At 51.0% G+C, this 27778-nt stretch overlaps 1 protein-coding gene across 1 annotated transcript in view; it reads left to right on the plus strand.

Moving 5' to 3' along the window:
* The first annotated feature begins 7358 nt into the window (after nt 1-7358).
* Nucleotides 7359-27778, plus strand: part of TMEM164 (transmembrane protein 164) — a 34544-nt gene continuing 14124 nt past the window's right edge. Inside the window, exon 1 of the mRNA XM_061570341.1 lies at nt 7359-8733. Within this exon, the coding sequence (XP_061426325.1) occupies nt 8068-8733 (666 nt within the window). The 5' untranslated portion in view covers nt 7359-8067. The remainder of the gene's footprint in view (nt 8734-27778) is intronic.

Below are 27778 nucleotides of genomic sequence, written 5' to 3' on the forward strand. Positions count from 1 at the left end.
AAGAAATAAAGGCTTGTTGCTGGCAGGTAGTAGGTAGCTAAACAAGTAGGTTGCTAGGCAAACATGCATTTGGTTTCATACAAAAGTATAGACGGATTGATGGTCATGTACAGCCCTTGGTCAATCCACTGCTGGATGAGGGCCTCACCACGTCATGGAAGTTGTAGGATTTTTTGTCACCGTGTGGTACATCAACCATGCTCAGTGCAGGTTCGTGAAGGGCGGGGAGCATAGACGTGGAAGCATACAGTACAATTGATGTTGCTGCCCTCCCCTCAGCTGCCCACAGCCTGTAACGCCTGTTATGAATGTCGGTTTCCCATCCAGGCACTATCATGTTGGCTCAACGTTGTTTAGCTTCTTAGAGCTAACGAGTTCGGGAGCATAGCAATGTGATTTGGTTTATAGGAAGACAGGTGGATAGGTAGGTGGGTTAGATGGGCAGTTGGGTGGATGGGCAGCGTAGGATCCTTGGGTGGGGACCCGTTGATGTATGACTCACGGGAGATGTATGGGACAAGAGGTTTATATTTACACTAAACCCAAAAAAATGACCTGTATTGTGGATGATATTGGCCGCGAAAGCCTACACGTTAAACGGGACGAGAGGCGTTTGGGTGAAATAAAAATGAGTACAAAACATGAAGCCAGCAAAACGGTGCAGTTGCATTGATCGCTGACCTTTTCATCTATCTGAGCGACATCCAGTTCAGAGCCTATTCTCAGCAGATCGTGTGCTTTTTTTAATTATTCACATCGGTTAGGTGCCAGTGGTGGGATTCGAAGCCTGACGCCCGTGCCAACTGGCTTCATCGTGGTAATCGCTCGTGTTTTCCCGGTATCGTTTTCAACAAACGATTGCGGGATCGCGTTGGCAGTGGTGCACAAGTACAAACTCACCACATTCGCCAAATAGCACTGCATTACAACACTAATAAATACTTCCGTAGGCTAACATTTCGGGCAATGGCCCTTTTTGCAGAGAAGAGGATGAGGGAATATCCACGGTTGTATTCCAGTTGTCTTATCGAGTGTCAATGTATGAGACTAAGCATGCATTTGGAACCGATTACCAATTCTTCAGGTCGGCAATCGATAATCGATGACGGTGGAATTTTAGTGATTGATGCATTGATTGGTACGTGCAGACATACAACCCACGTGGCTCTTACCCACGTGCATTGATTGCCACCGTAGGTAAAGGTGGAGCCCTGCAATTGTTTGCTCACGCACTGCTGGCGGAAGAGGCCTTTACCACGGGGAGATCTAGAGAGCGTTTCATCTACTCTTCCATGCTGGCCCTACACTTTGCCACAACACACCCAGACCTGCCAATGGACTAACTGTGGTCGGCACCCATTTATACTGCTGGGTAGAGAGATGCGGTGGGGGCGGATTGATAAAAAAAAACTGTACTCCCATTATTTTCACTGCCATGACGGGAAGATGGAATCGAAGCCATGACCTCTGGATTACAAGTCCCGTCTGTTGACCGTTACATTACACCACTGTGGCACCATCCTTTTCTCAGTTTATATATTTTTTATCGCTCAACATTTCTAAATATGTTGCAAAACGGTAGTCGGTTTATTGCTATGTTTTCACGTGATTACTAGTAAAAAAAAAATACATCGAATTTAGTGACCCTACTCTGAGATCCTGTCAAGCACGGAGTTATTTGATGTGAATAATTTCCCCAACTCGGCATTTTTCTATGACCCCCCACCCCCAGGCCGAAATTTTCAGTTGCTATCCCCGTAGGGATAACATTTGTTGAGTTGACAATGTCAGAAGCGTTGAATGGGAGGCTGCTTGGGAAAAGCAGCTGCTGTAGGCTTTGTACTTGTTTGCCTTTAGGCGTTCTCTGGTCTGACACAAGCGAGACTCAGCCATAAAGAAGGCTGTCTCTGGTGTAAGCCAATCAGTTTCAAAGACAATGCCAGAAATTGTTATTTAATGTTTTGTTTGCATGTTCACCACAAGTACGTGTGGTTAATGCAGACTTGAGTACTTGCAAAAGGAATCAAGTGCAGTATTTGGTGTTTGAACATCTTATCACCTGTTTTATTGCCAGAAAGGGTAAAACCTATTCTTATTTTTCAGCTGCTGTAAGCTGCGGGGTGTGTCCAGGAGGTGGAAGCTCAGCGATTGATTCTTGAATTTGTCTGTGGAGCTTTGAGCCATTCCCCTCGACTCTGCGTAGTGGGGTTTCTCCGTGTTCTTGGGTGTCCTCCCGCAAGAAGCCAACCGCTCATTAATGGAAACCGCCAAACATCTCAAAGTAGCATGACCCTCCTGAAAAGTTTAATTCAGGCAGGGTGAGGCTTCCCATTGTCAAATACATGACATGTTTTTTTTTACTATTTTAAAGTGCAAATCGCATCTTATCTAAGTGTGAGTTGAACAGGTGTGAATTGATATATGAACCCTTTTCCATATGTTGACACTGTATTGGGCAACTTATAAAAACACCTACTGCTGCTTAGGGGTGGATTCGAGCATTGGTGATCTATGAAACAAGGAGCTATGTCTGCGTAGGGTGAACAGAAAACAGAAAATGTCTGCTAATCCTGCTATTTTCTGATGATTTCTCTCCAGCCCACGGATCACCGCTGGATTTACATCAAAGGCGCAACAGGGCAGTGAATCATTACACATAATAGGTCCGGATTGTGCTTTTTGGGTCTATTTTAGGAAATGGCAAATGTTACAGCAGTAGCGGTTGATGGTTTACCGGTAAACTTTAACAACCCTATGTCAGAGGTCACCCTGTGATGTCTGCTTCCATGGCCTGTTCTCTAACACAAAGGGTTGTACTGCTGCTCTGCTAGAGATCCAAATGGATACCGATTAAACAACTGGATATGGTGACCAAAGATCGATTCCTGGCGACGGTTAACATCAGCGATGAGCGATATCCGAACTACTCCTGGGCTTCCCCTTCACCAGAATCAGAATATTTGTTTATACTGGAGGAATCCGTTGATCTATGAAGCTCTTTTTCGCAGATGTCTAGTAGAGGCGGGTCAGAACGTTACTCCAACAACAAACAATACAAAAACACGACAGGAGGGCAAAGTATAAGAAAGGAAAACAAATCAGAAGTTCAGAAGTTCAGTTCAGAAAGGGTTTTATTCGCCATGAAAGTTCGCACAGACAAGGAATTTTCACTTGAAAACATATACAAATACACCTAAACTCTTGGGTTTTTTTTACTTACCAGGTAAAGCCCACTGAGCTATTAGCTTATTTTTCAGAAGCGACCAGGTTACACTTGCCCAGAGTGGTGAAATATGTCCAGACAAGCCACAGAACTGACAATGCACGGGAAGTCCTTGATGCAGCCGTGGATTGAGGAAGGGCTGTAAATTCTTACTTTGTGTTTATTTTGTACGCTAACAGAGTTATTTCACGAGGTGAGAGTCCATTGAGGCCACGTTTCTTATTTACATTCCATACAAAGTCCTTGGTCGAACACAACATTTTTTTTAATAGTAAAAATCCAAATGCAGCATTAGAAGCTAATCTGTTGTCTTACAATTCCGCATTGTATACATACCTAAGTCAGTGTTTAAAGTGCACACACAACTGAACGTATAGCACCAGTCCATGTGTGGGCTTGTTGAGAAGCTTTGCATCCCGTGTACATTGCTTTATCATATTATAGGGTCGAGTGTATTGAAAGTGTTTAATGTGCGTTCGTTTTTAAACATCAAACAAAGCAACATCACCGATTTCATCTGGACGCCCTGTAACTGGCTGCTGTACATACAAGTGGAGTGATACTCTGGTCTACGTCGTGGATGCGTTCCTGAAAGGTGCGACGACGAATATCGAAACTACTTAAAATCAAAACGTTTTTGTTTCCCTAAAGCACAAAAATACTGTAGATATACAATACAGTGTACGCTGCAATACATTTATTTTATGTGTGACACAAGGTAGTTCATAAGAAAGGTTTTTGGGTTAGATCGCATAAATATAAATGTGTCGTAACCCTCCACCACCCGACACAGCCAGTAAGGTTTGTCACGTAAACAACGCGACAATTAGTGACTACTTCAGCCTACCGGTGTGTTGGAGAGCAAACCCACAACATTTACAATTTGAGTCGTGCGGCGTTTCGCTGGTAATTACATCAACCAGCATCATCGGGCGATTTGCCAGATCAGTGAAGCATTCCTCCTGATTCAGTTCTTACATAGAGCAAGACGACGTCACCACTGTGAACCCATCAGGTGCAGAGATCAGAGGCGGGGAGTGGTTATTGTAATTACATCATAGATTAGCAATCAGCTAATTAGCATGTGTTTCCTCTATAAGGAATGGTTGTAGTTAAGTCTTCTCGAAATATTAAACAACGCAAGGCCGGATGCTTAAGTCACGGCTCAGAATCTGGCTCAGAATCTCACAACTCGGGCGCAGTTCAGGCTTTGGGCCACTCGATGGCTTCCAAAAATCCTGGCTCAAGCTCATCACAAATAAATCCTTAGCATGGTTGGAGCCATGTGCAAAGCCGGCTCAGTTTCAGTTTAATTTATTAGGATTTACCCTGTGAGCCATTCGGCTCTTGATTTGGGTTCAACCGCAACAAACAATAACATTACAAGATACACCTAAAATTCATTGTACACAAATCTAAACATCACATACGTAAACAATAACATCCTACAGAAAAAGCACAACCCGTCCATGCTGCGTACAAAAAGTGCAAAACATTCCATTTCGATGTCTGATCCCAATAACAATCATAATACAATACAGATTAAAACAAATTTTAAGTATAAATCTATACTAAATAAAAAAATCGGGTCAAACCAGAAGAAACACATGCTCAAGCTATAAGCGTGGCTTTGAGCTGCCTCATTTGAGCCACAGCACCATGGCAAAGAATAAGGGCCCATCAGACCTGGTTTCAGTTCGTGGCATGTAGTTTTCCTCCTCCAATGGTACGTCCCGTTTGTTTTGTTGTTGTTGCTCAGAGGTGGCAACCATCATTTAGTGCGCGCGCGCGCGTGTGAGCAATTAGTGCGTGTTCTGTATAATGCTGCGTCGTGTGCGCTGCACATAGCGCGTGAGATGTACGACGTCGCGATGTGTTTAGTGGGAAAACGCGAGGGTCTTCCGCTGCCCTCAATTAAGCGCACATACAAACACGTTTAGCGTAATTGGATCGGACCGTGTTTGGGTGGTGGCCATGATCAGAATAGCAGTTAAATTACATAAACACGTCAAGCCACTCATTTGTCAGTTCACTGCTGGATGAAGGCTTTGCTCGGCCAAACCGGATCATGGGGGGGGGGGGGGGCATTTGACCATACTTCACCACTCTAGGAGAACAGACGCGGGAACGTAGAAGTAGAGATTAACAATGGGGGGGGGGGAGGGGGGGTTATCCACTGGCCACGGCTGGACAGAACAGCGAAGGAAACGGAAGAATGGAGGACAATGGGGGAGGCCTTTCGGTCAGCATTGGGAAGTTACAGACTCTGAGCACAACGGCGTACACACAAATAAAAACAATTGTCAGAATCCGAATCTTTATTTAGACTGGAGGAATCCGATGAACTGTGAAAAAATTTCACAGATGTCCAGATGTCCAATTGTGCATAGTATATGATGGACACGTTACGCAATATACACTGTCGTACTGTAGATACTAAGAAAACCTTGGGACATGGTAAATACTGATACATATCATTGCCATGAGATTTGTATCAATGTCATGACGCAATATTCTGCAGATGCAATGGATACATCACACGTGCTCTGTACAAACTACAGTCACTTAGTGCTTCGTGCAGTTCAGGATGGTCACATGATATGGCCCAGTAACAGCGCGATTGCTTATTGTTGCAGAGATACGTGGCTCGAATCTGGCAGGCGGCCCCGGTAAATACTGTGGTGTGAGTTAACTGTAAAGTACGAAGCGCCAACTGCGTCACAGTGGCCGTTACACATCCCCTGATGTCATTCGAATCGAGTAAACCATTGTGTGGTGGCGTCATGGTCCGAATAAAAAAAAACAGCTAAATTCCTCAGTTGGGATTCCACGCAGCAATTGTCATTCCCTACCGGCAGCATATATCCATCAGTGAAACACAATGTCTTCCTTCCCGATAGCCCGGCGCCATAAGAATGAAGCTAATACCAAATATAGTCATTTATTACCATTCATAGGACACACATTCCAGACACTTAGGACATAAGTAAAGTTACACTCAGACACACAAGACTGACAGACAAACACATGTGCGCGCGCAATTTTATCGCTGAATATTTTTCAGGGTCGGTGGTGGACTGCAATAGGCAGGTGACCAGAAGCCACAGCCATATGGAGAGTCGCACTAAATGTGGTGTGCCGGGTGCGGAGATATCTTCCAGGTCGCTGACCCGACCAGACCCCGCTGGAATTCACGGCGTTAAGACGCACAGGACATACGGCACACGCACACAACAACAACCAGTGGCGGTGACGTTACCACGGCGCTTGTACCAGGCTATGTGCACTTTAAGGCCACGTGAAGTCTTCACGAGCCTCCTCCACGGAGACCGATCTTGACATCGCTGGTACCAGTCATTTTCCTCTCGTATCACATAATGCCATCTCTTCTCTAGCCCGTGTCGCACCCATTTAGCCTCCTCTATCTGGACAAACAGAAGCTGATTGGGCATGCGGTGGCTGGACATGCGGGCTACATGCCCCAGTCAACAGAGCCTTGCCCGCCGGAGGAGCTCACTTATGGGACTGTGTCCAGATCTTTCAAGGATTTGTGAGCTCCTCACACAATCAGGCTTTGGATGGATCGTAAGCAGGTCAGCCTGAATGTTTCTAACCGATGCAGATGTTCCATTAGAGGGGGTCATGTTTCACATGCATTGAGAAGAGAAGGGCATGACTGTGGCCGAGAAGACCCGAAGCTTCGTGTGGAGCGACAGACCAAGTAGCTTCTACACAGCGTTACGCAGCTGATGAAATATGCCGCTCGACAGATTCGGAGTGAGATCTCTGCTGTCAAACCGAAGCTGGTCATAAGCACACTGCTCAGGCAAGGACAACTCTCATACCTGTCAACCCATCTATAAGGCGTATAGCCGTTTCAATACGGGCAACCATTTATTTTCTATTTGTTTGTGTTTCGCCTTGTGATGGGACTTTGTAGGATGAACTTTGAGATTCGTAAAGGCACGCGGTTTGTAAATCAGGTAGGCACTGATAAGGGGTTGACAGGTATGAACTCTCAACTCGCTCCACGACTGCCCCATCATTGGGAGTTGAGGAGGTGGAGTGTTTGATGTCACAAAATACACCCACACTTAAACCCTCACACACTCGCTCCATACGGACACACACACACACTTCCCCACACCCACACACCCTCCCCTACCCACGCACACATCTTCCTACCCACTCATATACATCCTCCACCTACACACTCGCGCAGCACGCAGGCACATCATCGCACCCACGACACGCACATACAACCACACGTCCACAACCCTGCTACACACACACAACTTCCTCGAATACGCACACACACATCCTCTCTCCACACACACACATCTTCCCCCATCGCAATCACATACACACACATCCTCTCTCCCACACACACTCTCGGGCAACACACACACACTCTCTCGGCAACACACACACACCCTCCCGGCAACACACACACACCCTCCCTCCATACACACACACAACACATCCTCCCACACACACAACACATCCTCCCCTCCACACACACAAACATCCTCCCACACACACACATCCTCCCACACACACACACATCCTCCCTCCACACACACAACACACACATCCTCCCTCCACACACACACACACAACACATCCTCCCCTACACACATGCGCAACACACACACACACACACATCCTCCCTCCCCTCCACACACACACACACATCCCTCCTCCCCTCCACACACACACACAACACATCCTCCCCTACACACACGCGCAACACACACACACCTCCTCCCTCCCCTCCACACACACACACATCCTCCCTCCACACACATCCTCCCCTCCACACACACACATCCCCCGCACGCGCCATGCAGCAGCAGCAGCAGCAGGAGGCTGCGTGGAGCCTCCTCGCCCTGCTGCCGCACTGCCCGTGGCAGGCAGCACAACCCGACCCAGCGCTGGCGGCCACAGCAGCAGCAGCAGCAGCGGCGGTGAACGGCACCGGCGGCAGCGTCGGTGGTGTCGGTGATGATGCGGCCACCCCGTGGCTCCTGGCTCTCTCCTCGGGCTCGCTGCGCAGCATCGCGGGGGGCGCTCTCGATGTCGCCTACGGGGGGGTCAACCCGGACATCGCGGGCAACGGGGGCGCCTCGTGCGCCGCCTTCCTGAGCCCCGGCCAGAGGATCGTGGAGAGCGCCCTCGTGCTCGGCGTGTCCCTGGCCGAGATGTGGGTGTCGTGGAGGAGGGTGAGGATGTGCCTGGGGGACCTGGGGCAGCGCGGAGACGCGCCGCTCCCCAGAAGAGCGGCAGCAGCAACAGCAGCGGGAGGAGGAGGAGGAATCGTCTCGGCAGGGAGGGGGTCCGTCCAAGGTGGAGATGGAGCGAAGAAGACCCCTCGCTGCCACGGGAGCTTAGCCCGCAGCCTCCTGCTCACCGCGCTGTGTCTCACGTTCGGCATCGAGGTCGGGTTCAAGTTCGCCACCAGGACCCTGATCTTCCTGCTCAACCCGTGCCACGTAGTCACGGCCATACAGGTGACCGTCTGTCTGTGTGTCTGTGTGTGTGTGTGTCTCTGTGTGTGTGTGCCTCTGTGTGTGTCTGTGTGTCTCTGTGTGTGTGTGTCTCTGTGTGTGTGTGTGTGTGAGAGAGTCTCTCTGTGTGTCTCTGTGTGTGTGTGTCTCTGTGTGTGTGTGTCTCTGTGTGTGTCTGTGTGTGTCTCTGTCTGTGTGTGTGTGTGTGTCTCTGTGTGTGTGTCTGTGTGTGTCTCTGTGTGTGTGTGTCTCTGTGTGTGTGTGTCTCTGTGTGTGAGGAGCGATAGTGTAGCGGTTAGCTCGCTGCGCTATGAACCCGGCGACCCGAGTTCGATTCCCGCTCACGGCCAACACCAGTGACGATTATCTGAACCGGTCCTGGGCCTCCCCTAGGTCTACTCAGCCTCAAATGAGTACCTGGTGAGGTGTGTAAACATCACCACTAGGGAGACAAAAGCGGTCGGGCGTGGTGCTGGCCACCCACCCCCTCGTGTGCCGTGCTGGCCTTCATATGTGCTCGCTAACAGCACTTGCCCCTACAGTCTGTTAAGGCTATACGGGGATCTTTGTCTTTGTTTTATCTTTGTGTGTCTCTCTGTGTGTGTGTCTCTCTGTGTGTGTGTGTCTTTGTGTGTGTGTCTCTGTGTGTGTGTGTGTCTCTGTGGGGAGCGGTAGTGTAGCGGTTAGCGCGCTGCGCTATGAACCTGGCGACCCGGGTTCGATTCCCGCTCACGGCCAACACCAGTGACGATTATCTGAACCGGTCCTGGGCCTCCCCTAGGTCGACTCAGCCTTAAATGAGTACCTGGTGCGGTGTGTAAACATCGCCACTAGGGAGACAAAGGCGGTCGGGCGTGGTGCTGGCCACCCACCCCCTCGTGTACCGTTCCGGCCTTCATAGGTGCTCGCTAACAGCACTTGCCCCTACAGTCTGTTCAGGCTATACGGGGGATCTTTGTCTTTGTCTTTGTGTGTCTCTGTGAGTGTGTGTCTGTGTGTGTGTCTCTATTTATGTTTGTGTGTTTCTGTGTGTGTGTCTCTCTGTGTGTGTGTGTGTCTGTGTCTCTGTGTGTGTGTCTCTGTGTGTGTCTCTGTGTGTGTGTCTGCTGTGTGTGTGTGTCTGTGTCTCTGTGTGTCTCTGTGTCTCTGTGTGTGGCGCGCCGGACTTCGTAGGGTGCTCTCTTAACTGCACTTGCCCCCAAAAGTGTGCGAATGCTATCCGGGGGATCTTTGTATTGTGTTTGAAGTGCCGTGCTTCACAGGTCCCCGCTAACTGCACTTGCCCCAACAATCCTGCGGTAGGATCTTTGCGTGCGTGTAGGTGGGTGTCTGTGCGTGCATGTGTATGTGGTGTGACATGCCTGTGTATATGTTGAAACTCGTGTGTGTGTGTGTGGTGTGTAAGTAGGGGTGTGTGCGTGTAGGTGGGTGTCTGTGCGTGCATGTGTATGTGGTGTGACATGCCTGTGTATATGTTGAAACTCGTGTGTGTGTGTGTGGTTTGTAAGTAGGTGTGTGTGTGTGCATGTGTATGTGGTGTGCATTTTGAACCGTGTGCGTGTGTGTGTGTGTGGTGTGTAAGTAGGTGTGTGTGTCTCTGTGTGTGGTGTGTAAGTAGGTGTGTGTGCATGTGTATGTGGTGTGCATGTTGAACCGTGTGCATGTGTGTGTGTGGTGTGTAAGTAGGTGTGTGTGTGTATGTGGTGTGCATGTTGAACCGCGTGTATGTGTGTGTGTGGTGTGTATGTGCTCGCTAACAGCACTTGCCCCAACAGTATTTTAAGGCTATACAAGGCATATTTGTCTGTGTGTATAGGTAGAGGTGTGTGTGTGTGTGCGCATGTGTTCGTGTGTAGTTTCTGTGCCATCTCGGCCAGTTAACACCTTGGTCTGTCCCGTGGTTTCCACACTTCCCGAGACGGCCTCAACATGCACCTAGCCTGGCACAAGCGCCGTACGTCACCGCCACTTTACGGCTGTTGTGTCCATGTTATGTTTTGTATATGTGCACGTATGTCGGCGTGTTCGTGTGTTTCTGTGTAACTGTTTATGCGTTTCCTTTGTGTGTAGGTGTGTTTTACCTGTACTTGTGTGTAGGTGTGTTCGTGTATTACCTGTACTTGTGTGTTCGTGTGTTCCCTGTACCTGTGATGTAGGTGTCTGTTACCTGTACCTGTGTGCAGGTGTGTTACCTGTACCTGTGTGCAGGTGTGTTACCTGTACCTGTGTGTGTTACCTGTACCTGTGTGTAGGGGTGTTCGTGTGTTCCCTGTACTTTGCACTCATCCTATCGGGTTTTGTAACTTTCTCAGCACGCCCCCTAGCGGACATCTGTGCAAAAGAGCTTTGTAGATCATCGGATTTCTCGAGGATAAATAAAGATTCTGATTCTGTGTGTTACCTCTTCATAAGGTGTCCTGTTAATAGCTCTGGACTCAACAATGTGTTAAAGGCTATATGGGAAATCTTGTGTATGTATCTGTGAAGTGTGTATGTATTGTGTATACGTGTGTTCATGCGCGTGTGTCGGTGTGCTTGTATATAGGTGCGTGTGTGGAATAACCCTTCACACAACAGTAATTGTGTGTGTATATTATTGTGTGTAGGTCTATGTGTACGCACGGAGCGGTGGCGAATATTCTAACCGGTCCTGAGCCACCCCTGGGTTGACTCGGCCTTTAAAACGAGTACCTGGTGCGGTGTGTAAAACATTAGCACGGGGGAGACAAAGGCGGGCGGGCGTGGTTGAGACTACCCCCAACACCATCCTGGCGTGTGACTTCAGAGATGTTTTTACTCGCTCACAACAATGTGGCCCTGGCGGTCTGTTGATCAAGGCTACACGAATGATATTCGTCTGTGTGTATAGTAATTGCATGGGCATGTGTGTGTAAGTGAATAAGAGGAGTTGTTCGGGTGACAGGGTGTGTGTGTGTAGTGGAGCATTGTGGGAATGTATGGGTGTACACCTATTGAGGTGTGGTGTGCCAGTACTGTAAGTGGCTGTACAGTTTGTGTGTGTGTCTTTGTGTACGGTAACAGCTTGCCCTAACAGTCTGTGGCATGTGTGGGTGTGTCAATGTGGGTGTTTGTATGTGTGTCAGTGTGAGTGTGTGGGTGTGTGTCAGTGTGGGTGTGTGAGTGTGGGTGTTTGTTTGTGAGTGTGGGTGTTTGTGTGTGTTTGTGGGTGTGTTTGTTTGTGTGTGTGAGTGTGGGTGTTTGTGAGTGTGGGTGTGTTTGTTTGTGTGTGTTAGTGAGTGTGAGTGTGTGTATGTTTGTGTGTGTTTGTGAGTGTGTGTGTTAGTGAGTGTTGCGTGTTTGTGTCTTTGAATTCGATTTCCGCTCACGGCCAACACCCGTGACCATTATTTGAACCGGTACTCTGCCTCCCCTAGGTCGACTTAGCCTCAAATGAGTACCTGGTGTGTACACATCGCCACTGGGGGAGACAAAGGCGGCCGGGCGTGGTGTTGGCCACCCACCCCCTCGTGTGCCGTGACGGCCTTAATAGGTGCTCGCTTAACAGCACTTGCCCCTACAGCCTGTTAAAGGCTATACGGGGAGATATTTGTCTTTGTAGACTTTAATGTGTGCCAGTGTGTGCTGGCCAGCGTGAAAAAGTATGGCCAACATCCCCACGACCAAGAGAGTGTGTGGGGAGGCCATCATCCAGCAGTGGATTTACAAATTATCCACACGCAAAAACTCTGCCATCTGCAGACGTTTTACTTTAAAAATATGAATGTCTGTGGTCCGCACAGATGGGCACTTTGACATAAGCACAATCCATTATCAGGTCAACATAACTTAGTTTTCAAGTGAAGCAATTTTTTTTAATCTCGTGTTTGCAACATTTTGCCTGCAGTGAGTGAGAGTTTTCAGTGTTTGGTCGGGAAAGGCGTTGCAGTGCTTTGCTTGCTGGGATAAAACCCGAGCCACCAGAGTTCAATTCCCGGCCAAACATAACAACATCAGCAGAAAGGAACTGCTGAACTTGTCCCGGGCCTCCCAAGGTAGACTCGGCTTTAGATTAGTACCTAGTGTGGCACGTTAACAACACCAGCACTGGGAAGACAAAGGTGGTTAGGAGTGGTATTTTCCGCACCACCTGCTCATGCGCCGGTCCGACTTTTAATAGGTGCTCGCTAACAGCACTTTTCCGGACAGTCTTGTGGAAGGCGATGTGGGAGATCTTGTTTCTTTGTGTTGTGTGTGTGTGTGTGAGCTCAAGTGTTTTGCATTGGTTTGCAAACTGACAATCCCGGTGGCTTGGGTTCGATTTTTAAGATCGATCGACATCAATAATGGTGAACCTCAACCTGCCCTGAGCTTTTCCTACGTCGACCAAGCCTCAAATCGGACGCATACCACCGACTGTTTTTATCTTTGTGACCACGATGTTCACAATTTGGGGGCTAACGTCTCATGTTCACAATAGGGGTCTCATGCCAAAAAGACAATGGGTCCAAAAGGGCATTCATCTTCTTCTTTCGTACGGCTGATGTAGGCGCAGAGAAACAGCTACAATTTCACATTCAGTGGTCAAGCCAGATAACCACGTCCGTAGCGGCAGAGTGTTTCGCTGTAATGTCTCCTTCTTATTTGTAGATCGGGCATTGCGTTGTTACACGTGGAATTTCCCATTTGTGCGTCAGGTATCCGCATCTGCCATGGTGTGTGCAGTGGATGCGATTTAGGGTGGACCATGAGTTTCGTGGATTATCAATCCCAGGGATCTTCTGCGTTGGGTCTTTCACAAGGTGATAATTGGTTTGTTACCCTTTTATCTGGCAACGAAACTGACACCTTTTTTTTACAAGGAGTCATGTTCGCATTGACCACAATACTTGCAGTCGGAATGCAAAAAAAAACACAACTCTGATAATGTATGCACTGTCCTTGAAATTGATTGGTCCACACCCGAGACAGCTTTCCTTAGAGCCTCGTCCCACATGGTGTTGGACCAGATGACGTTAAAAGGCGCACAACTCAAAGACAATGCACCATCAGAGTATGAGAGCTCGGTGCTTGTGAGCTCTTTAGAACTCTGTTCAGCTTTACGGAGCATTAATGAAGACAGCACAGTGTATGGCATGCCTCACCCTGTACGAACGTAATTTACGTTGCCCTGCCATTGCCTTAACTGAGCATCGGCTGTGAAGTGTGTGAACATTTTTAATGAGCTAACAGGCGGCTCGGCACGGTCCTGCCCAGAGCACTCTCTCGTACTCCTTAATAGGCACTCGCTAATGAGTCAAAACAGTTGCTCCGACAGTGCGAGGCTGATTGCTAAAGAGGGTCTCTGGCTTTGTGCAAATGTGGTGTGTGTGTGCATGAGTCACAAGTGCATGTGTGCAAGTTCTTTTCTCCCCAACCACGGCTAATATCAGTGTAGAGAACTGATCCTGAGCCCCTATTAGGTCGCATCAGCCTTAATTGAGTACCTGGTGTAGTATGCAAACAGTTACGGGGATACAAGAGGCAACCAGGCCTGGCTCTTCACGGCTGTACGTAATCTTGCAAACGTCAGCACTGGGGAGGCAATAGGCAGCTGGGCATGGGTCCAGCCACACCACCCTTGCCTGCGCCGTGATCGGCATTCGTAAAGTTTCTCGCGAACGACATTTGCCCCCAACGATCTGTGCAGACTGCACGGGCGGGGGGAGATCTCAAAATCTCTCTAAATCTGTTCGTTGCTGTTGCTCATCTGTAGCGCATGGGGAAGTTGGTTGGGTTCTTGCAGCTATTATAAAACGCAGAGGCGGGCATCGCCGGGACGAGGAAGCGTGGTCCGGGAGAAAACGGGCTGACCTATCAAACGCCGTATTGAGTGGAAAAATTAAGAAGTCGAACAACGCGAGCGCTGGCGAGGAAGAGGAAGCATGGGAACACTGCAGACCTGGATTGTGGTCGTGTTTTTAACCGCCGCAGAGTGGCAGATCGGGTGCATAAAGGTCGAAACTACAATTCGTGCGCGATAACTTCGCCAGCCTCTTGACTAAATCGTACGCCAGGCGTGTGGTGATATCGAATGGACCCTTTTTATTTCCTCATCAGGGTTGGAATTGCGTTTTTTTGCTTTCGACTGCACTACATTGTTAGTAGCAGAGGGCAGTGCAGTAAACATCATTCTTGTACTGTACTTCTGTGCTCCTGTGACTATGCTCCCCACCTTCACCAACCTGCACTCACCAGCACGAGGAAGTTTTGTCACTTACCGCTCCCTGACCCTTCAATCGATGTGGGGGACGACCCCTTATCCAGCAGTGGATTGGCAAAATGGGTGTACTTTATTGTTCCTGTACTATCACGCGAAAGTGAAATGTGCCGTTCTACACACAGCTACACAAATGTGTGTGTGTGCAAGTGCTATGGGCATGTCTGTGCTCCATGAAACTTAAACTATTACTTAAAATGTTTTTTTATCAGATCGTGCCCACTGAGTTGTATAGCCCTTTTTTTCAGAAGCGACCTGGCCACAAATAATAGCTCAACAAAGTGGCTTATCGTCGTGTGGAAATTTACAGCAGCCGAATACTCGAAACGCGTGATGCTGATTCTAAATGCGGAGGGGAAAACCGGAGGACCTGGCGAAAAATCCACGCGACCACGGGGAGAACATGAAAACGCCCAATACACAGCAGCAGGCGTCAGGGTCAGGATCGAACCCACGACCTCCCGTATACCAGGCGAGGGAGTTAACATCTCGTGACCATGGCACCCCATGTGCCTTGCCTTTGATTTATTTTATATTATTTATTTCTATTACAATAAAATACAAAAGAGCGTGGGGAGGGCACCGCCCGGCTCTGTGCGATAACGCCGCCACGTTGGGCGTTTATACGGCAAGGCGACAGAGCATTCATCTTTTGGGTAAACTCATCATCATCATCATCATCATCCGCACTTCCGATTAGCACGGTTGCCTACGTATGGTGCGAAAGAAGTTCAACATACATCCAAGGTCATCATCACACGAGCATTCTCGCTAAACGGCGTGCTGTAGTTTTGGCACTCGGTCTGCAGTCGCTTGTAGGACCGAGGTGGAGCTGTGAGATCTTGCGCTCTGTGCTCCGAATTTAAAGCACTCCCGATTTGGCTTTCGTCCAAACTTGCCCGTTCACTGTTTCTCACCCCCTGTTCCTCAATTGTCTCTCGAGGGTCAGGGATTTTAGTGGGTGGGTTTAGGGTGGGGGGGGACTGGGAGTTGGGGAGAGAGGTATAGAAGTGACTTTTTAAAGATTAGCCTTTCATTTGTGACAAAGAAAATTAACACTTGTCTTTTCTTAAAGTACAAAATATGTTAATTGGTATCATGTCATGAAGCCGAGGGTCCAGAATCTGCGCAGAGTAGTGGTTCGCCCCGTGTGTTAAAGAACGGACTGCTGAAGGAGATATCGCAGAACTACGACTGAAAGCTCCTTCAATTGACCCTCTCATCCACCGCACACGAGCGCGTGGCACGTTTGCAAGTAAACGCCTCTGGAGAAATTCCATCGCATGTCGGTGAAACGCTTCTTTGTAAATCTTAGAGCTGGGATTTAGCCAAATTAAGTGCAAAATCTGATTTCATGAGAATATTTGTGCACAGTTAACGGTGACCAGGCCGTGACCATCAACTTCCGAGAATTGAGAACCCCAGTTTAATCGCGGGCAGTGGCTGAAACCCGTTTTCGAACGGAGGATCTTGTCGATGCCAGTTCAGTTCCCCTGACCTCTGTGCCACCTGGTCAACTTATTTGATTGACTTTCGAGCCACGGACCCAGAACTTTTACTCTTCAACCGCATCTGCCCTGGGACGTCTCATATTGGTGGCATCGCCGGGAAGCAGCTCAGAGGCCAAATTGAGATATTGATGAGACGAAAGTATTCGTCTTAGCAAGGTGAGAATTCAAGAGACCCTGGATGGGTCTAATTTGCAAGAGTGGCCTGGGTCATCAAAAATGGTGAAAGCAAAACGGATCAAATCAAACCGCTGACCACGATGCCACTGTTCATGAAGACGTCGGCGGCACGTTTTTGCTCAACTTTGGAAAGAAAAAAAACCGGGCGTTTGCCAACCCTTAAATTGATGCTGAGTGTAGGTGTTGCCCCCCCCCCCTATTGTCTTGCTGACGCAGCTCTGATGAAACTTGGGTTTTGATGCCGCAGCCAATTTGCGTGGCTGGATGTTCCTGTGTAATTCATCATCATCAGCAGTAGCACCAGCACCAGCAGCAGCCGTGATCCATTTAACATTGGACGAAGGTCTCCCCAAGACGTCGCCATCTCTCACGGTGCTGTGACGTAACAATCTATTTAGCGTCTCGACACGAGCTGGTTTTTCACAATTCCATCTCCACTGTAGGCGTCCTCACCGACGTTTTTCCCGCTGGCTACCAATCCGTCGTCAGTCTCGACCGCCAGCCATTGCCCCTGCGAGCTGTGGCGTGTCTTGTAATTCACGGTTAACGTTACGTCCCTAACTTACGTAAGTTCTCCTCTATTCATGTAATCGCTCACGGTTGACATTGAAACGCTACATCCGATGCGCACATGGGAGCTGCTGTTGCGTGAAAGTCAAAGTGATGTCCCGCTCGTATGAGGCGGTGGTTGAAATCCAACATTCCTACGACGGGGGGTGAGTCTCTCCCCACAACGTGGTACTCGTTTTAACGAACCTGCAGGGATGATGGGCTGATATTCTTAGGTTTTTTCGGTAAAGTCACGTAGGTAAAAAAAAAATGTAAATTAATAAAAGTAAAATAAAAAATCACGACGTTTCGGAGGCAACACAAGCTTCCGTCTTCAGGTGGAACCGTCACAGCACGATTGCTGTATCAGCTATCGTGCTGTGCTATATAGCTGTGACGGTTCCACCTGAAGACGGAAGCTTGTGTTGCCTCCGAAACGTCGTGATTTTTATTTTATTTTACTTTCATTAATTTTTTTTTACCTACGTGACTTTACCGAAAAAACCTAAGAATATGAATCCTTGCAGTCACGAAAGCTTCAAATCTAGAATGATGGGCTGAGTCAACGCCCAACCAGGATTTGAACTCTGAACCTTCCGCTGGCATTGCGTGCGGTTGGAGTCGTAAACGCTTGGAACCATTTTCTATCCACAGATGTCCCTTCGAAGTCACGCGCTGTGATGTCCCCGTATGCTTTAAACAGGGTGCTTAAAAAACAATTGTTACACTTATATTGAACTATTGTTTTTAAGGTAAAAAGAACGGATAATACACTGTAACACGATAACAAATGTAATGTTAATAGCTTCAAAAAGTCAGAGTCTCCACTTGTTCGCCATCGTTGTCAACAAGTGCCTGGAATCTTCTCCAGGTGGTCTCCAGAGCCCTGAGGCACATCTCTTGTGGTGTCGTTGCAAATTCTCAGAAGTCTTCACATTTTTGTTAAAGCACCCTGGACAAACGCCTCCGGTTCGTTTTGACTATTGGTTCGTGCGACAATAAAACGCTGGCGAGTGTCCCGTGGCATCGCGTGGTGGGCGGAACGCAATTTGGACCTCCTATGCAATTTCCACCTCCTATGCAATTTCCACCTCCTATGCAATTTCCCCATCGCCCCCCCCCTACTCTGGTACTCTGGCACCTGGAACCCTTGAGGCAAGAGTCCCCGTGCAGTTGCACCGCCTGCACACTCCATCGCTACGCCACTGCACACGAACCTAACAACAATCTGATCCGTCCTCTGCCCATCTGAGCGAAGGGTATGCACTCCTCGTCTGCTCTCTACACCCCCTGAGCAAATGTACGGTGCAAATTCCATATTCCTGTGACAACCAGTATGTCTGTATGTAGAACTTCTTTCGCACCGTACGTAGCCAGCCGTGCTAATTGGAGGTGCTGGGAGAGGACAACAAACTAAACGCAAAAAATAAAATAGTTTTCAACAGAGATTGCATAGCTCCGGTGGCTTCCTGATATCGGAAGGAAGAGCGTTCCAGACGGCCGCAAAAACGCATCCGAAAGCGCCGTGCGATGCCGCTGCAAGGATGACCGGAGTCTGCGTGGTGGCGTTGACTTCCCCCACAAAGCAGTGCTCATCGCGGCGGACTCTCCCCACGCTGGTCAAACATCTTGGAAGAGGAGTGGCCCACCCATGTCCACTGCTGGGTGGACAGAGGTGACGGGGTCGAGTTTGTAAACTTGCTCCTTTGTTACTGCCGCGCTGGGAGAAATTGCATCGGACCGGTGGCGTCTGGCTTGTGAGCGCAGCGCCGCGCAAATCCATCACGCCGCGGTGACGTCCCCTGCAGGTGTGCTCTTATTACAAAACGAACCGGCCAAACACATCCCGAGCAGGAGCGTCTTGAGAAATTCCTGACGCCCGGTGACGCGTCCCAGGGGTGACGCGTCCCAGGGGTGACGCGTCCCAGGGGTGACGCGTCCCAGGGGTGACGCGTCCCAGGGGTGACGCGTCCCAGGGGTGACGCGTCCCAGGGGTGACGCGTGCCAGGGGTGACGCGTGCCAGGGGTGACGCGTGCCAGGGGTGACGCGTCCCCAGGGGTGACGCATCCCAGGGGTGACGCGTCCCAGGGGTGACGCGTCCCAGGGGTGACGCGTCCCAGGGGTGACGCGTGCCAGGGGTGACGCGTGCCAGGGGTGACGCGTCCCAGGGGTGACGCGTCCCAGGGGTGACGCGTCCCAGGGGTGACGCGTCCCAGGGGTGACGCGTCCCAGGGGTGACGCGTGCCAGGGGTGACGCGTGCCAGGGGTGACGCGTCCCAGGGGTGACGCGTCCCCAGGGGTGACGCGTGCCAGGGGTGACGCGTCCCAGGGGTGACGCGTCCCCAGGGGTGACGCGTCCCAGGGGTGACGCGTCCCAGGGGTGACGCGTCCCAGGGGTGACGCGTCCCAGGGGTGACGCGTCCCAGGGGTGACGCGTCCCAGGGGTGACGCGTGCCCAGGGGTGACGCGTGCCAGGGGTGACGCGTGCCAGGGGTGACGCGTGCCAGGGGTGACGCGTGCCAGGGGTGACGCGTGCCAGGGGTGACGCGTCCCAGGGGTGACGCGTCCCAGGGGTGACGCGTCCCAGGGGTGACGCGTCCCAGGGGTGACGCGTCCCAGGGGTGACGCGTCCCAGGGGTGACGCGTCCCAGGGGTGACGCGTCCCAGGGGTGACGCGTCCCCAGGGGTGACGCGTCCCCAGGGGTGACGCGTCCCCAGGGGTGACGCGTTTTGCCGCTTGTCGCAGAGGTTCGCGGTTCGAGCCTGGCCATGCGAGGGAATCCGAAAGAATAAGTTGTGTGACCTGTAGTGTGGTGGTTTAGTGAACGGGTGAGTGAGTGTGTGAGTGTGTTTGTCGTGGGGAGTTTTCTTTCTAGATTTAGAAGTGCATAACTCCAGTGGCTTCCTCATATCGGAAGGCAGAGCATTCCAGACGGATGCAGAAGTGCATCCGAAAGCGACGCGCGATGCGGTGACCGTCTTTGTTTGATGTCCAGCCAACAACCGCTGCGAGGATGGTGACCGGTTTATGCTCCTTGACGAGATATCCATACGAAAAAAAAAGCACACGGTACGTCCGTGGGAGACGGAGCGGCGAAAACAGCCCGTGTGCAGGGACCATGAGGGGAAGGCGACAGCTCTTGGGACGCTTTCATCCAGCAGTGGGTAGATCATAACCGATGGCAACGGCGATGTCACTGCGGGGCGGAGGTTTCGTGCTGAGGCCGTTTGGCCACGTCCTCTTGTTGGCAACTGTATTTCTGTTCCGCAGAGCGTTGGGGCTACAAACCAGAAAAAACCCACGCTTTCAAACAAAAAAAACATCTCAAAGGTTCCGCTACGCAGATAGGCGGCCAGCAAACCCGCTCGTTGTACTTCCAACAAACAGACGCCGCCGCCACCGCCACTCCGCCTCTGTCTCTTGAGTCACCGGGTCACATGAAGGCTCGACATCGCCGCCACCCGCGCTCAGCGTTGCGTCATCGTTCCCCAGTGACCCTCTCGCCCCCATCTCGCCGCACCTCGGACTCTCGGCCCACGTTGAGCCCCGTTGGTACCGAGCTGGGAGACCACCAGAGAGAATACCAGGGGTTATAGGCTTGGAGCGAGGCGAGGTGGCCAGTAAATGGCACTGACAAAGGAAATTCCTGAATCCATATTTTGTGTGTGTGTGTGGCTTTGGGTGTTTGGGGTTATTTTCTGGCTACTCGCACGACATTGGGTTACTCCTCAACGTACAGCGGTGGATTGTTGAATCCATCTGTGCGGAGCTTCGAGCGTCGCCTCGCCCCCATACGATTGTGGGGGAGGACCCTCCCGAAATAGACTTCGTGAGGCTTGGCACGGGTTCCCTGCTCAAGCATGACGGAGATGTGGGCACACGGGGGGTGTGAGAGTCGCGAGCGGTGGTGAGAAAGGTGCTGAAGCTCACCCACGCTCCTTGTATAGAGACCCACATCCAGCAGCGGCAGAGTTATCACTCGGCCGCTGCCGTTAGCCGTGGCCATGAATCGAACTCTGGGCAGAGGTCGCAACCGGGTACCCGATACCCGTACCCTACCCGATACCCGGCTACCCGTACCCGGCCAGGTACGGGTACGGGTACCCGTTTGCGACCCTGGTACGGCCGGGTACAGGTACGGGTAGGCCGTGAGTCACTGGTGAGTAACCGTTTGTCACTCATTTCGGGTAGGGTACGGGTAGGGAACGGGTACCCGTACCCGGCCAGGTACGGGTACCCATTTGCGACCCTGGTGCGGCCGGGTATGGGTACGGGTAAGGAATCAAAACCGTTTGCGATCTCTGACTCTGGGCAACCCGGCTCAGCGATTCCGCGTGCTAACCGCTGCGCCACCGCTCCACAACGGGAACGCCGCACGAACACAGCAGGTGGTCGGGTTTAATCGCTCGCAAATGGAGAGCGCGCGGAGCATCATTAGAAGTGGGCCAGGGCCCTCTTTAATATTTCACGAGCACCGCTCCCCTCCTCTCCCCGCCGTCTGTGTAGATGACCCACGTTGCTGGACGAGCGATCAACTTCAGCCCTCGGGGAGAATTGCTCCCTTGCTGCAAGAGCTGCGGCGATTTGGTCGAATGAAATTTCTGATCGATCTCTTCACCAGCGGTCGATTCCTGGGAAGACCCTTTATAATAGACGGGCCGCCCTGATATCTCGCCTCCCGAAGGCGGGACCCCCCCCCCGCCACCCCCCCTGTACCAGGGGGTCGGAATAAATCGGAGACAATTTTTTCGAATTCTGTAAATGAAAAACTATACTTCACCACGCTGGGCAGTGCGGGTTAGTTAGGGCGAGGATTCGTCGATGTTGGAGCATCGAAGTACAGTACAACAACAGCCTATAGCAACCTGTTTGTACATCGGTGGTCACCCCTCCAAGCACTTAGCCAGGCTCAAAGCTGCTTAGTTTCCGCGATCTGACGAGAGCAGGCGCATTGCGAGCGCTTGGAATAAGAGGCATGGGTTGGCGTGGTTATGTAGCCATTAACGGATTGTAGAGCAATGAAAGAGTGCTTTAGTGACCTGTGCTCTTGTGGCCTACCAGAAGTTTCCATGTTGCAAGTGGTGGCCGGATATGACCCAGAGGTCGTCAAGAGAGGGCTGAACCAGGCACCGCTGAGAACCCCGAGTGCGAATCTGCTTTGAGCCACCAGCAAAGGTTCGTGAGCTGATGGGCTCTTGGCAAGGTTACGTGGCGAGTCCAAGTGCGGGAAAAAAGGAGACTGGCGATTCATGCGAGAGCAGCAGTAGTAGCTGCCGTGACTATCGGCTGCAGTAATAGTGCAGCAGCAGCATCTGTAGTAACTATCAGTATCAGCAACAACAGTAACGTCAGTCAGTTGCAGCATCGGCAGCTCTATTAACTATCAGCAGCAGTTGTCGTAACTATGATCAATCGAAGCAGCTGTAGTGACTGTATTGGCAGCAGCTGTAGTGGCTGTCAGCAACAGCAGGAGCAGCATGAGCCTGTTTTGAATTAAGCTCTCTCTCCCCTGTGCCTGTGACCCCACCACCAATGCAGCTGTCTCATCTTCCAGCAGCCCCTCGAACCCTTTCGCCACGTGGCGCTGCTGCTGCTGATGATGATGCTGATGATGCTGCTGCTGATGATGCTGCTGCTGATGATGATGGTGCTGCTGCTGCTGATGCTGCTGCTGATGCTGCTGCTGATGATGCTGCTGCTGCTGATGATGATGGCTGATGATGGTGCTGCTGATGCTGCTGATGATGCTGATGATGATGGTGCTGCTGATGCTGCTGCTGCTGATGATGATGGTGCTGCTGCTGATGATGATGATGCTGATGATGCTGCTGCTGCACGGTGTTGCTGGGCTGTGAGGAATTCGTCGTTGCAGCGGCCGCATGCGTGACGCACAGGAAGTGAATTAAACGCGGCTGAAAGGCGTCGGTGCTGATGGTGGTGCGGTGTGTAAACATCGCCACTGGGGAGACAAAGGCGGCCGGGCGTGGTGCTGTCCACCCACCCCCTCGTGTGCCGTGCCAACCTTCATAGGTGCTCGCTAACAGCACTTGCCCCTACAGTCTGTTAAGGCTACACGGGGGGAGGGGGGATTTTTATATTTGGTGGTGGTGGTGGTAGCGGCAGAATGTGAGCATAGAATCGAAGTTGATGACACGGTGCACATTGTGGCCAGCGCCCGTTTAAGTCTGATGGGGTCAGAGGGTGGTCTGGGGCTGTTTAATTTTACAACCTCCCCTCTCTCTTGTCCATTCAGTCACCAAATCACCCAGAATGTGCCCCACCAACTCTTCAGATCTCGAAGCCTCGCGACCACGGCGAAGCGCGATGTCGCGCAAGCATCACCCCGCTCGACGGCTCGGACATCGGCGAGAGATGAGCGTCTCTTGCCGATGCCTCCGCTGGAGGGCTGGCCCTCTCGTCCCGCCGGCGCGCAGGGAGATGCCGCTGCTCGATGTTCTCCGCTGTCGTTGTCGGCGTTGGCGATGAGACGGCCGCAGAAGAAGAAGAGGACATCGCGAATTCGAAACTGCGAAACCTCTACAGACCGATGAGGAATTGACCCCGGAGGGAATTCCCAGAGGGGAGTTGGTCAGATCCTAAGGGACTTGGGTGAACTCCCTTCCCGTTGGATACGAGGCGAAGTAGCCCATAATCAGATCCGGTTTTTAGCCACGGGGGTGGAGGGAGGGGGGCCTATGGGGAGCCCGCACAGCTAATGGCAAGCGTGTTTACACTGCCCTAGGCATAAACAAAGCGAGGGAAACGCCTCGTCGCCTGCTGCGTCTCTCATCTCGCCGCATCTCCGTCCCGTTTGCATCTCTCACCGCTCATCTCACTGCACCTCCACCTCTTGTCAAGCGGCTTGTCATCTCGCCACAGCTCTTCCATATCACTTCGCCGGGAGTTTAGACATTAAAGGCGGGTGGTGGGGGGTTACAAAAAATATTTCTGCATAGGCCCCCCCCCAATATGGGCCTGCACCCCCACCAACTGTGCACACTCGGAATTTAAAATCGTTTTTTGTGCGGTGTCCTAGCGTGCGACCTGGGGCAGCTGCTAGAACGAGGAGTAGAAAAATATTAACCCGTAAAAACAAAGTTTTTCACTATAAATTCTTTATATGCGTGTTCAGTGGGCCACAACCCAGCCCACATTGGTCTTTGAAACGGGCGGCTAGAGTCCTCTCGTCCTCTGGCTTGAGATGGCTGCCACCTATGGGTCAGATGATTGCCTGCCACCATTAAGCAACTGGTAATTAAATATAATTTATTTTTACCTAAAAAGTGTAAAATTTTGGAGAAAAAAATTTCACGAAAAGAAATTGTCACGCACAACGAGTGTGTGCAAAATGTCAGCTCGATTGGATCACGGGAAGTGGGTTAAAAAACGACCGAAAGATTTGCTCGGTCGTAAGCGCGCAAGCAAGCAAGCAAGTGAACTTAATATAAAGGATTTAACAAAAAATAATCTGATCCGACGTGGAGAGGACTCCATTAAATCCGCTACCACCACCCTCTAAACCCCAACACTAATCTGGGGAGTGGAGCAACTCCTGCTACAGAATCCAGACCAGCCGGGTGGATGAGTGGGCGGGCGAGTGGGTGGGTGGGTGGGTATTATGGGAAGGGATCACGTGAGGATTTAACAAAGCTTGGCCTTAATAATAAAACGAGCGTGATACAAGGACGACGTGCATGCACTCCGCGCTGGGTCTGCGTGGGTTAGGGAAGGCAGGGAGCAAAGGTGATTCATAAATTAATATTATAATAGTGGTAGGACCATAGAAATACGGTACAACAAACGATGCTGCTGCACCGCCACATTTGTTGACGTGGATAAGAAAGAATCGGCCATGAGCTGTTTTTCGCGAATGGCCCATTGTGAGTGGCGCTTGTCTCTCCAATCACTATGCAGGCTCACCCCTGCTTAGCTTCCGAGATCTGACAGGATCGGGCGTACGCCGGGAGATTTGGGTCCCAGGCTGTCTGGGGCATATTACATTCCACGAACCGTTTTGCATCCGAGGAAATGCGCACAAAGAATCATTGGGAATGTCCAACGCTTGGAATTGCACCGAGAGCCGGGGGAGAAGAACACGTGGTTCTTATCATCATCAACTTTGTACCTTATTTATTTAAAGGGCCACCGGTGAAATGTTATCTTCCTTGCCTGGTAAGCAGGAGGGTCCGGGGTTCGATCTCGACCCTGATGCCTGCTGTATATTTGGACTTTGCAAGTTCTCCCCGTGGTCGCGTGGATTTTTTTTCTCCGGGTCCTCCGGCCCCCCTCCCCCCCCCCCCCCATGCATTGAGATTGTTTAGATTATTTTGTTGCTATAAATGTCCAAATGATGGACCACTTTGTTGAGCTATCATTTGTGGCCAGGTCACTTCTGAAAAATAAATGATATACCTCGGTGGGCTTTCTTTGGTAGGATGGGGATGATTTAGTATTGTATTTGTTTGTGTTTGGGTAATTTGTTTACATTTCTTGTGCTTTGCACTCCTGTTATGTTTGTGTGTTGTTTGTTGTTGTAACTTTTCGACCCGCCCCTACTGGACATCTGTGAAAAATAACTTTGTAGCTCATCGGATTCCTCCTCCTGCGCTATAAATAAATATTCTGATTCTGGAGATGAACGAGCTAGCGTCCCCCGCTGGGGAACGACGCCCGAGGGAGGATGCCCAGCACGAGATGGAGCAATGATTTATCCTCCTCGTTTATTCTCATGCTTTTTTTGCCCAGGAAAAGCCTTGCTGAGTTTCCCTTTCATATCACGGTCTCTGCCAAGGCATCGCAGTAAGGGGGGAATGCTGCGATATCGAATCTGCATAAAGTAATTTGAATGCAATTTTTCAGCATTTGTGATGTTTTGGTCGATGCTTGGTTACATTGCTGCATGGGTGGGTTTTTTTTTTAGCAAAACGGAGGAAACACCGCGGGAGCGAACGCGGTGGATAGGATATGTTAACTACCTCGCCTGGTATACAGGAGGTCGTGGGTTCGATCCCGACCCTGACGCCTGCTGCTGTATATGTGCAGGGTCTCTCTCTCCTCGTGGTCGCGTGGATTCTACTTCGGGCCCTCCGGGTTTTCCCCCCACATTTAGAAACGCGCTTTTAGAGCCTTTGCCGCTTAGAAATGTCCACGTGATAAGCCACTTCTTTGAGCTATCATTTGTTGCCAGATCGCTTCTGGTAAGGCGCTATATAGCTCAGTCGGCCCTTACCTGTGAAAATAAAAATAAAATGTTTTAAAATAGTCATGGTTTTTAACCCATGCAGAACAGGAACATAAAATAACTCCACACAGCCACCCAAGTCAGGAATCTAACACGGGCCTTTCTTGGTGTGAGTCGCGAGCGAGTGTTACCACTGCCTGGGGCGCACTCTTCATCCCGCAGTGGATAGATCAACGCTGCAGATTATGACGAATATATAAACGACTACTGCGGCCGTTAGGGTCGTAATCTATTGCTTTTAGGTAAATTCAAAATCTACGTAGGCGAGTAACATGTGTGAGTTTTTGGGGGTTCCGTGTGTTTTATAAACGAACGTCTTCCCTTTTCACTCTGGAATCTCTCACCTTGCCCCCCCCCCCCCCCCCCCCCCGGGCGGCTCCGCTCGGTGCACTCCGAGGAACCGCCTCGACTCGTTCCATTAACGCCGCGCGAGCGCTTCGCCCTCGCCGCGGGTTCGTGCTTCGGACAGGAGAACCCACGGGCTAAAGCACACGACCCACACCCGCGAAGGCGAGCTGCCTCGCACAGCCTACGCAGCGCCGTTGGGGCGAGTGCTGTTAGCGAGCGGCCACCTCGGGGAGGGGAGGGCCGGCGAGCCACGTGTGGCCAGCGTCGTGCCACACCGCATTTGAATGTCTACCGACCCCCCACCCTCAACCCCCCCCCCCCCAGCGCTGATGTTTTACACACCGCGCCAGGTATTTACATAAGGCTGAGTCGACCTACAGGAGGCCCAAGACCGTCTCGGATGTTTGTCGTCGATGGCGGTCGGTCGCGAGCACCACCGGTTTCGTAGCGCAGCAGCGGTGCTGAGCGGTGCTCCTGCTCACGTTCGCACTGACACACGCGCACAAAATGCACACACGCACGCGCATGCACGTTTACAAATGCATGTCTCAGCATTGCGAGAGGTTTCTAAAAGCCCCGCCAGATCAAATTCCACTCTGATCTAATCGTCCAGGTTTGGTTAAATCTGAAACGCTATCACTCTGGGGTCCCAAGGTGAGGGTGGCAGCCCAGAATTAACCGTACGATAACGGGGAAGCACAGGTTAACGGGGGACGCGGGGTAACGGGGGCACGGGGTAACGGGGTAACGGGGCATGGGGTAACGGGGCACGGGGTAACGGGGGCACGGGGTAAAGGAGGGGCAGTGTAAATTTGTCCAAGTTGAAAGATGACACATGGCACATTACGTAATTGAGAAACGCACAGCGATCATCACACACGACTGAGAAACACTTAGCAGGGCACTGCGGATCACGACCATTACGACTCTTGCTGTGAACCTGGTGGCCTCAGTTTGATTCCTGGCCATGGCCAACACCGGCGGCGAGCAATATCTGAACCGG

This window comes from Lethenteron reissneri, chromosome 45 (genome assembly GCF_015708825.2).
Source record: "Lethenteron reissneri isolate LAM-NWPU_2019-01 chromosome 45, ASM1570882v1, whole genome shotgun sequence".
In the NCBI taxonomy this organism is placed as follows: Eukaryota; Metazoa; Chordata; class Hyperoartia; order Petromyzontiformes; family Petromyzontidae; genus Lethenteron; species Lethenteron reissneri.